The 14,873-nt window shown below is 37.4% G+C and overlaps 1 protein-coding gene across 2 annotated transcripts in view; it reads right to left on the reverse strand.

Moving 5' to 3' along the window:
• The window catches only part of Kdm4c (lysine demethylase 4C), a 194,823-nt gene that overhangs the window by 131,529 nt on the left and 48,421 nt on the right, over window positions 1–14,873 (reverse strand). For both annotated transcript variants that reach the window (XM_033757651.1, XM_033757652.1), the window contains exons 6-7: window positions 2,377–2,558; window positions 478–691 (exon numbers count right to left, since the gene is read on the reverse strand). In XM_033757651.1, the coding sequence (XP_033613542.1) occupies window positions 478–691; window positions 2,377–2,558 (396 nt within the window). The remainder of the gene's footprint in view (window positions 1–477; window positions 692–2,376; window positions 2,559–14,873) is intronic.

Consider the following 14,873-nt stretch of genomic DNA (forward strand, 5'->3'; position numbering starts at 1 on the left):
TATGGAACTTAACCATCTCACTCCAGGGAATGAACTGCTGTGATAACTGTTCAACCCAGAAGGCAGTAGAGATTTCTCTACTCTTATGATAAATAAAACTTTTAACTCAGTGCAACAATAACTCTCCAAATCATTTCCCACTAAAAAGTCACAAACAAAACAGTCATCAATCAACATCAGACTATGAATTGTTTTTACAAGCTACACCTTAAAGTAAGGAAAATTCAACCATTTGAAAAGAGGCAAAGGACACCTCAGCAGAACCACAAACAAAAAACCAGAACTGCTTTCTACTAGCTCTGCATACAACTGGACACAAAAGAATAATTACATACTCATACTTTCCATGGAGGAAAAAATTAGCCAATCATTAAGGATCACATAGTTCAGTAGACTGGCAGGTCCCAAAGAGGTGAGAAATAAAGCCTATGTGAAGCATTCAAAAGCTGGCAATTGATGAATTAAGGATTTATTTACTTGCATGAACCCGTACACAGCACTTTGCACAGGAAATCAGAAGACTTGTTCCATCTTCTTCAAGGAAGGCATTGGGTGGAGAATATTCTATATTTTCCTCACTGTAAATAAAACACATCTCTGGGATGAGCGGCTTAGTCTTTCCTCCAGACATAACCACTTCATTTGATTTTGTCTCCCATCTAGAATCATTTTCTTCATTGCTGCTATCTGGCTGAAAAACACAAGGATTCCACATGAGTGAAAACAGAAATATGCTCATCATTCATCCTGCTGACTCTAGTGAATCCTCACCTGTATGACCCCTGAATTCTAACTTTTGTTCTTCACGTTGCTCCCCATAATCAGAGAATTAGCTTTTTAGCAATGCCCCTCCTCAGATGCACATGCAGAAGCTAATTTGCTAGAACAAGAGAATACTCTGAATGCCTGCTCATACAAGAAACTGGTGAGCTATCAATCCCGTGTTCTTCAGAAACAGCTCATGGGAAGGATCAATTCTTCTGATGAATTTTCTTTCTATCTTTACTTATAATAAGCTAACACCTGACTTCATCTAGTGAAAAATATCAGCTAGTAACATTTGAAGGAGTGTTTTAAAAGATGCCAGTTTTAGTCTAGGCAACAGAATTCAGAGGGGCATCAAAGATATTTGAATCACCACAAAGGCTTAAATAGCAAGAAATACAACTGAAAAATGTGACCAAATAAGAAAGGGTCATGTGCCAAATGAAACTGTCATCTTTCACCAAAATATATGAAAAATGCTTAGTATTTATTTGAAACTATAAGTAATGCATTAGCATATTATCTCCAAAGATAATACATTACCCAAATTTACTGTATTACTTGGAATTTTTTATTATTGGGAAACATATAGGCAGATTAGAACATCAAAATCAGACTCAATAAGAAAAGTTAAGAGCTGGGGATTTAGCTCAGTGGTTCCACTGCCTGCCTCTCAAGCACAAGGTCCTGAGTTCGATCCCCGGTACCAAAAAAAAGAAAAGTTAAAATGCTGAAACTTAACAGCAAAAGGAAAACAAAAGTAATATGCGTCACTCACCAGTGACATGTCAAAAAACACAAAGAGGGTAAACTACTTCTATTTATTATGGTTTAAAAATATGGAACATTCTCTTGAGCTGATACATCTGAACAAAAGTTTACCTTCACATGGAACTCTAAGAGAGAGGTGATCTTAAATTAAGATCCTAATTCTGTTAGTGAAAATATGACAAAAACACAATATTCTTATCAATACACTTTGTAATATAGCACCTTAAAACAGACCATGTAATTCCACCTGTGCTAGTTCCTAAAGATTGTTTCATCTGCGTTAGTAAAAATGTGACCCTCCTGGAGTTGAGATGCTATCAGCAGAACACACATGGAATGATGATAAAAACATCAAGCACAGCCGACTAATGACAGGGAACAATTCAGTCTACACACAGGCCTGCCCTGCCTGGGTCTTCTGCGTGTTCCACATGGGAAGATGAAGACAGACATTAAAACTTTAAGCCATAGCTCACATTTATACCATTTGAGAGTCACGTTTTCAAAATAAAACAGAAACCATATCTAAATTCTCTCTTTGCAATGTCCTATTTTTAAGCTTTAACTTTGGTGTTTCTTGGTAAAGGGACTAGAAAGCTTGGAATTACTTCTTCCTTGGAAAAAACTGAGGTATTAAAGAAAGAGAAAATATTGTCAAGAAATGGCTCATATAGCAGCACATAGGAATTGTGTGTTGTTCTACAAAGAACATTAGCTAACAAGTATTACCACCTTCTTTCTGATGAAGCCTACAATGAGTCAAAGGTGACTTCACAGATGTAGAGTCATACAGAGAGTACTGCAGGGAGAGAAGGTACCGACAGTCACACTCCTGATTACCTTGAAGTATGGCATAAGCAGGGTGCAAATAGCACAGTGTGGCTCCATTTTTGCTGCGGCTGCATTATATTCCTGCTCAGCCACAAAGTTAGGGGACCTCGTCTGCCAAAGGTAGATGAGAGGCTTTGCCCAAGACTCTGTTTCTTCCACTTCCTCTTCTATTGATGGAACCTCCAGCAATTCTTAAGGAAGAGGGCATGAAAACACAATGAGCAGAGACTCAGGGAAGAACAATTCTCCTTATATAAAAGAAGTACATATTACAAAATATCCATGATATGAATGACAGATACTAAGCTATTTTGCCTAATAATGCACTCTGAGAGAAACAGAATAAAGCAAGTTTTGTTTTCATCCATCAAAGACCAGATCAACTCATATGGCCAGAAAAACAGCTTACCTCTGTCACCTTTCCCATCCCTGTCTGGAATCACTACACTGTTCCCTCCTTTCAACTTCATTGTGTTTCAATAGCTGCCATAATGCTACACATGGTAAAATAAATTTATGTGCATGACATTATCTTCCAGTTATTAGGGAATTATCTAACCCCATTATTGCCTTATCGATGTTTTATCTTTTCTCCTGTACAATACTTGGTTTAATAAAGATTTATTAATGAGACTTCATTACATTTATTTTTGGGTTCAAGAATCAGTGACATCTACACAGCAATTATATGTCAAGTAATACACTGGCAAAACCCGGATACAAAAATGATCCCTATGCCAAATTTTTTATTTGTTCTGTACAAAGTTCAAAATGGTCAAATCTCTTAGGCAAGCTTTTCTGTTACTAAGAAACAGCAGAGATTAACTCCACAAATATACCACTTTAAAAGAATCTTACAGAGCACCAGAAAATTACATAAAAGCATGGCATGTTAGGAGAAAAAAACTTCTCTCGCTCACAGCAGAGGACAGTATATTTCAGAGCAAGCAGCAGCAAACACAGTACAACTTGTGCTTCATGTCTAGAATTGGTGACACAGCCTAAAATTCCCTGTCACAGTATGGAAATAATTACTGGAGAGCAATATCTTTAGCTCTAAAGCACTGAGGAACCACTGTGTTCTAGCCCATGTTGTGTTGACTTACCAGTTCTACAAAAAGTTAAATCAGATGGAAACACAAAGAAAAATGGGAAAGTTTGAATAAAAGGAATGATCTGTTTCCATGATGGTGGTATTATCAGCATCACTGGCAGTGCATGTGGCACTGTTGCTGTTACAGTGAAAAACGCATGGCACTCAACCAGGGGCAGAGTATTTGAAAATATAAGGTAATGCTCTTTGCCTGTATTTATAATACAATAATTTGCCACTAAATATGAACTGGATCCACATCAATTGCTCTACACTGCACAACATTAAGACATAGCACAGAGATTAAGAGTTGACAAAGGAAAGACTGGAATTGAGAGTTAACCAGAAAATTTAAGTACCATTAAGTCCTGCACTCTTAACCTAACATCTCCTACACATATTATATATGAAATTTTTAAAAATTTGTATGTGCATATACTACCAGCACCCTGGGAGGCTGAAGCAGGAGGATCTCAAATTTGAGTCCAGCCTGGGCAAGTAAGACACTGTCTGAAAAGAAAAAAAGGCTCAATGGAAAGGCCCTTGGTACAATCTCTGGTACCAAGAGGGAGGGGGGAACAGCATGGTAATGAAAAGACATTGTGAATGCTTACTAGCTTATATATAAGTTTATTATACCACTTGTTTTATTCAAAGAGACCAAAACATAAAAGATAATTGAAGCTCTAAGCCGTAGGATTGCTCAAAAATGAATATGAAGAATTATCAAATCTTCCCATTCCTAAAATGTAAAGATAATGATAAAGAAGCAGAGGAGAGGATAGTTGCCAGCTTCTCCTTCCATTCCTACAGCCAGGCGTGGCCTGCAGTAGGCTGATATAATTAAGACGATCTTCAAACTTTCTCAATGCTACCCTGGGAGAGGACTCTGCACCTATCTGTGGCCAAAGATGAAGTTGGAGACTTCTGTGGGGGGAACACCACTGATTATGCCCAAAGCAAGCTGTAAGCAGGGCAGGCTGTAAAAACCCCGCAATTGGCTTATTTCAGGAAGTAAGTCCGGCAAAAGTATATGAGATAACACAGCCAGTGTCACAGTGACTCTTACCCAAATTCCATTCCCAGCCTAACACAAGAATGCTTTGTCTCTTCTTTTATAAGCCTTGCCTGCACAGCAACATATCCCTAGCAACCACAAACAGCCCCTTCATGTACCCACTTTACGGCAACCTAACAATGATTGTGTCACCAGTAAACATCAACAGTTCAGACCCTTTGCTTGCTCAAGCCTTTGTTTGCTCAAGCATTGGTCATCCCAGCTCCCCATCTTTGTTTTTTTAATTATGTCTTTATGTCTTTCTCCTTGCCACGCATTGTAGCGCTGAGCACATCAGGATCCACTGCAGGGGCCTCCAAAAGTCTTCTGCCATCATTATGTCTTTACCACCACTATGTAATCTTGACTATTAAAAGCATGATGGCAGCATCAGTGGGCAGCAGCAAGAAGGCCTGGGTGTCTACAGACCTAGCACTGGATGCAAATTCTCTGATACGGGACAGAACAGATTCTCAAATGGAGATGACTCCTTCATCTATTTCAAGGTTTAGTTTTTTTCTTTTCAATATTAAAAAAGCAATGTAAAACTTTTTAAAATTTTAAAGTGATATGGTTCTCTGAAAATTCTCTGTAATGAAAAATGTATATATTCTTATATAATATCCACCCAGCCATCTTATTTTCTTTTGATCTGTTTATCAAATTGATCTTTCCTTGGGGCAAGGAGCCAATCCTAAGTATGGTGATGGTTATTTAGACTTTAATAAAGCTTGAAAGTAAAAAGTATTGGTAAAGTACATCCTTGAATGTAAATATCTTGTCATGTTGAAATTTCCTCATCAAGCTCTTCATTCTTCCCTACCTCAAAGAACTCCTGCCTGCCTTTCATCTCTGCTGCTATAGAAGCACTAACTAACCTTGACCCCCGTCTTTCCCAGACTTATGATATTCATATAACTAGTAACCACAACAAAGTACTAGGAGAGGAGGGGCCAGGAGTCCCTTCACTACTCAAATCACATGACTCTAAATACAAACTCCCAAACACCATATTCCATTCCTCTTCCTGATTCCTTTCAAAGTACCTTTATTTGCTGCTTTCAAACATACCTGGCGTCTTTCAATACCTAGAATAAGGAAAGTGGGTGTTTTGTTTTTCCACTGTGGCTTCTAAAATTTTTTTGATCACTTGGCATCATTAAGCCAGTGAATTTCCCCATTTCTCCATTTACTCCCTCTACAACTGTAGCTGACTACTTGACCTCTAAATAGTTTATTTACTGCAACAACTTGTAAATAAGTATCTTACAACATGACATATTTCATATCATTCCATGTAAAGAAAAATTTTGTTATATTTCATAAGTTTTAGCACATTGGGTTTCTATTTTTATTTGTCAAGATATTTTTCAAATGTCCCTTTTAATATCTCCCTTGATCTAATGGTTGCTCAGGAGCATGCTGTTTAATTTCCACATATGTGAATTTTCAAAAAATACCTCCCATTATTTATGTCTAGTTTCATAGACCAGTAATCAGAAAATATGCTTCCTATAACTTCAATCATCTCTTCTGCTTGAACACACCTGCTAAAAGTACTTCATGCAATTTTTCTGTACAGTCGTTGTGTTTCTTAGCACCATGTATGTTCGGCTCTTTTATGATTACTACTTACTTGATGGAATACTAATTTTATGTATTGTTTTCCTCATTATTTGTCTATCTGAATTCTCTCACAGCTCACTGAGGCACTTAAGATGATTATTTTGACTTCTTTGTCAGGTAGTTTATAAATCTCTATTTCTTTAAAGTTGGATACTGGTACTTTATTTTTTCCTTTGGTGGTGCAATGATGCCTCTGTATTTCATAATCCTTGTGGCCATGGAGGGGTATCTGTGCATTAAATAAAGGCACATAATTATAAGTAGTGACCTGTTCTACTCTTATAGTTCAGCTTTGCAGGGAAAGCCCATCACCCATGAGCCTGTCCACAGATTTGAGCAGGCTGAGTGGTGGTCTGCAGACAGACCCATGGTCAGAGTTTCTGGACATGTGAACTGACCCAGTGTGGGGTGGGGTTTAGAATTTGGGTCCAATGAATCGTGCCAATACACTGTGTGCCCAAGAGCCAGCCTAGTGCCAGAATCCATGCAGCTTTTTTTAAATTTCTGTTCTACATAAAGGTGCTATAATTTATCACTTGATTACCTTAATACTTGTGACAATACTGCCATCTATCAATAATTCCTCAAGTCAGTATCTGTGCTAAGGGACAAGTGCTAGAGACTACATTACAGATGGCAAACCTTTAGAGGTTTCCATGATACAAACAGCCCACTGTGCACATGTGCTGCAGTTCAACACTGTTCTACACAGGAAATCTCCAGTTTATGAATGAGTTCCATTCTGGGAGAACATTCATAAGTTGGATTTCTTCACAATCCAACAAAATGAGTCTTGTACAGTACACCTATGAATCATATACAGTATACATGTGAAAGTTCCCAACTCAAATGTTCGTAAGTAAGGGACTTACTGTACCATCATCTTGTTGATATTCCCCATTATTACGAAAATAAATATAACTCTTGATGCATCTATCACTGCTACACTTAAATGAATTACTATAGTATTGAATTTTTCCTGTTTCAATTTCCTGGAAGTAAATCAATTAGATAAACCCAAAAAGAGAAAAAAAAAATTTGGGGGGGGGTACCACGGATTGAACTTGCTAGGGAGGCAGCACCACTGAACTAAATCCCCAAGAAATTCCTCTGTGATCTCAAAATATCTGAGGATAAAAGCTCCTGAACCCAAAAAGATTGAGAATCAATTCCATTTACATGCAGATTTGCATCCAGAAGTAGTAGCATTGCAGAATCACTGCTGATAGTACAGGCCTGAATAAAAACCTGCTGTTGACTGCTCCTGCACCCCAGCAAGAATTTCCTAAGCAGCTTTAATAACCAACATGAGAAACTTAAGCAAAAATAAACAGAGTCAGCACTCCAAGGTTTCCTTTCCCCTCTTTATTCTTTCTTTGATTCTTCCTTGATGAGCCTCTCATTCTATAGTGGAAACTTTCAAAATTGGTACAAATTGTCAAAACCCTGTCACAGCCACCCCATCACAAAAAAAAGCATAAAACTCCAAGCAGTTCCTTCAATCTGTACAAGCACTTCCGAATTCACAAAAGCAGGTCATAACAGCTTCAGACTGCACACTGTCAGCAGCTTGGTGCTAACAAGGAAAATTAAGCACTGACTTCAGCAGCCATCCGATGAAATGTAGTGAGCCCCCAAACTGCTACTGTGACACTAGATAGTATCTTTAGTAAATGTATCAAAGTGACTGCCATACCCACAGTATTTTCAATAGCAGTCTGAAATTATTTGCCATATCACTAAAATACAGTAAGTTGTTTCATTTTATAAAAGAATTTCACAAAAGAGTAATCACCAAACTTCTGGATAATGCACACAATGAAATGACACTGTTGTTTTATAGTAGTATTAAAAATATTCTTTCTGATAAATATCCATGAACCAAACATTTCTTCATAAGTAAGAGCTCACAGAGGAAGCTAGTAGAACTAGATGCACACATAGAACCCAACAATGGTGCCAGAAGAAAAATGAATTAAACCAAAAATATTTCATTTTACCTGTGCTTTGAGCACTAAGAGACTGACCAAATATTCTGGCTATACAATTACTCCTAAGTAAAATCAAAATAATCAGCCATTTCAGAGACCCTGCTGACAGTAATCCTAGGCCCTTCCTCAAGGTGTCTTAAATGCATCTCCAAAAGCAGCCTCCCTGCTGCCATGTAAATGATGCCTGGTCTCTCCACAGGACCATAAACAACTCCTTTTTTCAAAAGACCACGTCCAGTTTCAGAAGGATAAGCAGATTTTCACCTTGTGGCTGATATTTAGTGACCAAGTCCAAACAGTACCTCTAATGTGAGGCACTGACTCCACCAGGGACACACAACCTGGAGACAACGCCACAGGGCATCGCATGGGTGGCAGAGGGGCCTCTTAGCAAACTAGGAAACCTAAGACCTTCCTGGTTCTGAAAAGTCAGGCTTGCTGCAACTCACTGAGAATCTCTGGATGTTCTGAGAATTTTTAAAGACTTCTAATTTCTTAATTGCCATTGTTCCTACAAATTAACAAAACTTCACAAAGTAAGACAAGAGCCACACTGAGGTGATCTTAGGGACTGTAAAGATACACATTTTTAATGATTAAATATTTACTTTTCATTACTTTCTATGAAATCAATTTACAGTGTTTTTCATATAAAAGTACACATTCAGCTTTTATAAGTAAAAAGTCAATGAGTATTTTAAAGTTTCAGTTCTACTGATACAAAATTACTGAGACGTAAGCATGGCTGTAAGAGTAGAGCCCTAATCTAAACATTCATACATACTAGAGTCTTGGTTTTGGGTTAGTTATAATCTAAAATTCAGTTATTCTATCTGCAAAATAATTAACATTAACCTATTTTCAGGGTTTCCAACAGATTGTAGGAAATAGCAGGCACAAATCTGCAACGTACTAGCATGCACCCGTTAGGGCTTCAGCAGATGAGGGTTTGTCTTCCCAATGGATCTCCAGCATAATCTTTGCAAAGGTCATGCAAAAAATTACTTAAAATGTATGCCCTAAACACTAAGCTCTTAAAATAACAATACAGACAGGAACAGTCAGAGTCAGTCTAGGGAGACACCAAGTTATAGCCCTCATGTTTCTATCAAACGAGTTATCCTTTCACAAAAAGAAAAATTCCTTTATTCTTCCAGTCACTAATAGAAAAAAACAAAACAATATTGTTTATGACAATAAAAAAGGCAAATACCCTTACAAAATATGCAAAAGAAAGTCCTTAAGGAAATATGCAAATAAATTTTACCATGACCATATTAGGAAGACATTAGAAGGGTAAACTCAAAGATTAGTGAAATATAATATGAATATCTACATAACAAAATATCATTATAGCAAATGAAAAACCAGAAAATGAAGCTGTATAAAGAATGATGTCAATTCTATTAAAAAAAATTTTTTTTAAAGAGGGTTTATCCTGTTATCAAAATATCCAATCTCAAAAACGATAGTCGGAAAAATATTAAGTGGGAATTGAAGCAGGGAAACCCTACCTTAAGAATGATACATTCATTCACTCTGTGTACTCTCTTGGAACAAATTTTGTTATCTAAACGTAAGTGGATTTCTCTAAAGAAAAACACTTGGGCTATCTGCGTACAGCCTGATGCCAGGAAGTGCTGATGAAACTCAGCAGATGGGATAGGCCACCGGCTCTGCTGCAAGGGAAGCACCCTCTGCCGGTCACCACAATGCTTTTGCTGCCTGGGGTGATGTTCGAGTGGCGAGTTCTGGATGGTACAGCACCATTCTCTCCTATGAAGAGCACAGAAGCATCTGTTATGTTTCAGGTACTAGCAAAATCTCAGCCATGGGATGCATTATATATGGTTTCAAACATCCTGAGGAAACAAGGGGTAAGGGGGAGAGTGAAGATGAAAGAAGGAGTGGGCCACTAAAAAAAATGTTTTTAAATAAAAATAATTCTAAACTACTATTCCTGTACTGAATACATATGCACACTGTATTTTGGTGATATTTATAAATTGATAATTTTCAAAACTTTACAAAGGCCTATTTGAAAATACAAAAGAAAAAATTACAATTTAGGTATAATTTTATATGAATTGGTAACACTGAAGAAAAATTAAATTCTGTATTATACTTCTCTAAAATGACAGTGCAATAATAAATAATGCTACTGTTTCAGGGTTAAGGCACTTAAATCACATGGAGGGACATAGCTTTCTGGTATTTTTGTTTGTTTTTGTTGCTTGGGGTTGAAACCTACGACTTCTAATTCACTAAACATTCACTGTATTATTGAGCTATATCCTCAGCCTCGTTAGTTTTATTTTTATTATCACATATCAGTAACACTGATGTCAAAAACACTTTAAAGGGATTTTTTAAAATGATTTAATATATGCTTTTTAAAAATCATTCCAAAGGACATACTTTCAAAATTTTTATTACACAAAAATGTCTTGCGGTCACCCAGGTAGTTCATGCTAAGCACTGCAAGTGAAGTTATGAAAAATGTCACTATCATGGTAGACTAGAGGCAGCCACAACCTTGAGGCACTAGGAAAAGACTCACCAAAGCCCACAGGTACTTGGGAAATACGGGTTAGGAGAAGAGACACCACAAAACCCAACCACATAGAGGGAAAGCTGAAGGAGAGGCACACCAGGGAAAATTCCAATACCAGAGTGTCTAGAAAAAGAAACAGAGACACTCCTTGATCTGGGCACTACTCACAGCCCAGGTCTAGTGAATGTACTATCAGTAAAAGTTCAAATCCCTGAGGAAAGACATCAAGGGCAGCAGCAGCTGCTGGGCTACAAATAGGAGCTTCACTTAGTGCCCACGCCCTAACTCTCCTCTCCACCTGGGAAAGGGAGTCCAGTGAGCAAGACCACTCTCAGTGAGGACCAGTGAGCCCCAGGGAAGCAGAACAAGGGCACAGATTAGGAACACAGGAACACAGAAGGAGGCATTCTTCACTTTCAGAGCTGATTTCACAAAACGGAAAGGGGAAGGACCGTTAAATTGCAGAAAACATGTTCAAAATATGGGATAATTTAGTGGCCAACAGATTAAAGACATTAATGTCTAAAGGGAAAAAGGATTGCCTGAAAATTTAAGGATATGTAAAGTAATATTATAACGTCAAGTTGTATGAAATTGCAGTTTTTATATGGAAAAAATTTTCAAATATTGGCAATTTTGTGTACTTCAAAATAATACAATTATTTTAGTTTTCTAAAGAATGCAATGAGTCTTGTAGTTATAGTATCAAAAGCTGTGCCTCCAATTCACAATAGCCATGATATGGAACCAGCCTCAGTGAACATCAACAAATGAATGGAATAAGAAAGTATAGTATATATACACAATGGAACAATAGCCACAAATTTTTGTCACATGCAAGGAGGAGATCACCATGTGAGTGAAATATGCCAGACTAAAAAAGATAAATATCACATGTCCTTCCTAAGAAGCGGAATCTAAAAAAGATGACACAAAAGTAGAAAGAAGATTATTATTAGACAAGAGAAAGGAGAAAGGAGGCAGAGGCAGGGGATGGAAGGGAAGGTAATGGCGGATGAATATGATCAAAATATATGCATTGAACTCCTCCCCCAAAAATGTGAAGCTAGGAGAGGGCAACGTAAAAGGGATGACAGGGTCTAAAAATGATTAGTATGTTATGTTCATGCACAAATCTGCCAAACACATTAATAAAAGAAGACGTCAAACAAATAAACATGCAAATATACATGTCTCACACTAGGATCCAAAGCAACAATCTCAAATGGAGCAATTAAAATGAATGTTTACTACAACACTGTGTAAAAACATGCAACAAGACATGCATGAGATCAAAGAATCAAGATCATAAACATCATTTTACAATCCCATCTTTTGCCATATTCAGACACCTGATCATAAGATTTCTTGCGAATCACTGGTTAGAAAGTTTCAAGATTGTGTGTGACAAATCACAGAATTCAATCATGTAAAATAAATTAGAAAGCCGGTATTTTTCTAATTCAACCAAAACCTGATCAAGCCACCAGTCTAAGAACAAAAAAATTTGTTCCTCATTGCTAAAGTCAATGCCAATGGTGATTCCAATGGGATTAGTGACAGACAAATCAATCCAAAATAAACAAAAAAACTCAGCTATTATTACAAACCTAAGTGCTGAATAAAATATCAACTTGTATGCCAACATTAAATACTTTATATCTACACAATTCAAGAAAACAATGGCTGTGACCTATCAACAAATATTCCAAGTCAGTCTATTTAGTAATATTTTGACTTTACTCTTTTACCACTTAAGTGGACAGAAATATAACGAATTATTACGAAAGTATACTATCTCATTGGAGTAAGAACAGATAGAATACATAAGATCACTATTCAAAAATTAGTAACACGAAACACCATTTGTTTTTCAATAATGGAACAGAGAGGGATCCTTTTACAGTGGGGAAAAGACTATGAGGGATGACCCCATACTTCATTATTTTCCTTTCCAATGAAAGGCAGTCACTGGGGGATATGGGATATCCTGTCATTACAGTTCATGAAAGCAAAGAACGTTGGAGTTTAAAAGAAACTTTGGATCACTTATCCAAATCCTATTTCATCATTCAGATAAGTAAATACCTGAAATTATATGCTGGAGTTCTAAGGCCAGGCAGCCTTTGATAGCCATAGCGAGGCCTCAGCCCACGCAACATAAAATATAGACAAGTGTCTACACTACCTGGAAAAAAATCCTAATTCTAATCCAAGCAGTGCATTTTTCTGTGAGGGACAACTAGAATGTACAAAGGACCAGTGTCTGTGCTGAAAGAACAGGTAGTACACTGCGTGAATTCCATAGGGCAGAGTACATCAGAAAACACCAGAGGAAATCCCAGCAGACAACAAAGCCCCTCTAAAGTGAAATGGTGGGGCGTAGTTCCAGTCTTGGAAAAATGAACTGAGGTCCACTTTAGAAGTCAATTCAGTTATCAACATGACTTCAAGAGAAAGAATATAAAACAGAGAAAACTATTGGGGGAAGTAATAAAATTTTGTCAGACTGGATTTCCTGAGATTTTACATACTTACATGTGCTTAAATGTGGATAATTTATTCTTCAAAATACCTGCAAGCCTAGGTTAAACCAAGAATGAGTTCTAACTGAAGAATAAATTTCCATCTTGTCTATCTCTGTATTTAAATATTTAATCCATTTCTAAATTAATTACAGTATTAATATAGACATATTTGCAAAAAATAAATTACTATAACTTTGCCTGAAATACATTCTTAATGTAATCCTCTAGGCACACACACATTACAAAGATAGGGATCAGGCCTAAGCTATCTTTAATTTCAAAGAGATTCATAACAGTTCATTATAGTACTGCACTTCCAAAAGCAATAACTGAGAATAAATTATTGAGACAACTCAGATAAGGGGAATCAAAACCACTGTATAACCAGGGCAACAGTCTGCATTTTGCCAAGATTCAAACCTGGAGATGAGATCACTTCTGTACATGGGTAAACACACTTCAGATGGATACCTGCATCCTTCAATCTTTCTGTGTTAATTATTCTAGAAATCACAAAATTATAGTTGGAAGAGTACTAAATAAAAATGTGGTTCAAAAATAATTAGCACTTTTAAAAGTAGCTTTCAACATATTACCACAAACTACTTCAGGACATTCAAAATTGCCAAAGTCCATGGATGAAATGTATGTTCCCTGATCATTCATAAACAAGGCTTATATTTTATACAGGAGGAAAATGAAGCCAAATAAAAGCCTAGCCCAATGTCTAAAAGCATCAAGGCAGAAAACTAGAATTCCAGAGTTTTACTGATCATTAGCTAACAGACTCCTCTTCCAGGTACAAATCTGGTAGATGTCCCAGAGGCATTAACAACCAGAACACCCTCTGACAAGGACCAAGAGGTACAAACTGGAGCATAGGACTAAGGCTAGGCATTCTTAGGGTAAAATGCTCCCACGCAAGGCTTTTATAAAGTCCAGACGGGAAAGTTCATTTGTTCTCCACGTTTGCCTATGGTCAGTTTTGGTTGTACCATTTCATTTTCCCAAGTGTGCCCTTAAGTCGGGGTGTAAGCTGCTTAGAGTCAAATGTTGTGTGTCCCAGGGATCACAGAGACCTTGTTTTCACCGTCCTGCTTCTACTCAAGTCTCAACAAACAGCTGTGGCTCCAGAAACAGCCACAGCATGAGCTCTCCCTGGCCATCTGGAAGACACTTCTCTATGAATCCCCTCTGGTACCCATCATTTCTTGAGAGCCCAGCAATCCTCCTCCTCTGGTTGCTCATTATCCTATCAACAACACAACAGCAAGTGTTCATTAAGAAAAATAGGGTCCAGACTGCTTTTGAGGCCTTTTATCCTGAGGATGACTGTGTGGCAGGTGCTGCTACATTCCCTTCTGTCCACACACATCTAAGCACGAAATATCACACAGCAAGTGGGTTGTGGACTACACTGTCCAATTGCAGATACACAGAGATATTGTTCTTAATGTTCTTTTGCCTCCACGTTGACATATAAAGGTGACTTGTTTGATTTTATCTATCATTTCTGGCTGTTTGTAACTAAAAGGTCATCTGCAATCTAGTGGTTTCCTGTCCCAAGTTGATATATAATCTGGGAGGGGTCTCAGTGCTCTAAAGCAATGGCTACACTGCAGGGTGTCAGCAGCATTTTAACTCTGAGGAAGTTCTA

Source organism: Fukomys damarensis, unplaced genomic scaffold (genome assembly GCF_012274545.1).
Source record: "Fukomys damarensis isolate Sample0158 unplaced genomic scaffold, DMR_v1.0_HiC HiC_scaffold_31, whole genome shotgun sequence".
NCBI classification, from domain to species: Eukaryota; Metazoa; Chordata; class Mammalia; order Rodentia; family Bathyergidae; genus Fukomys; species Fukomys damarensis.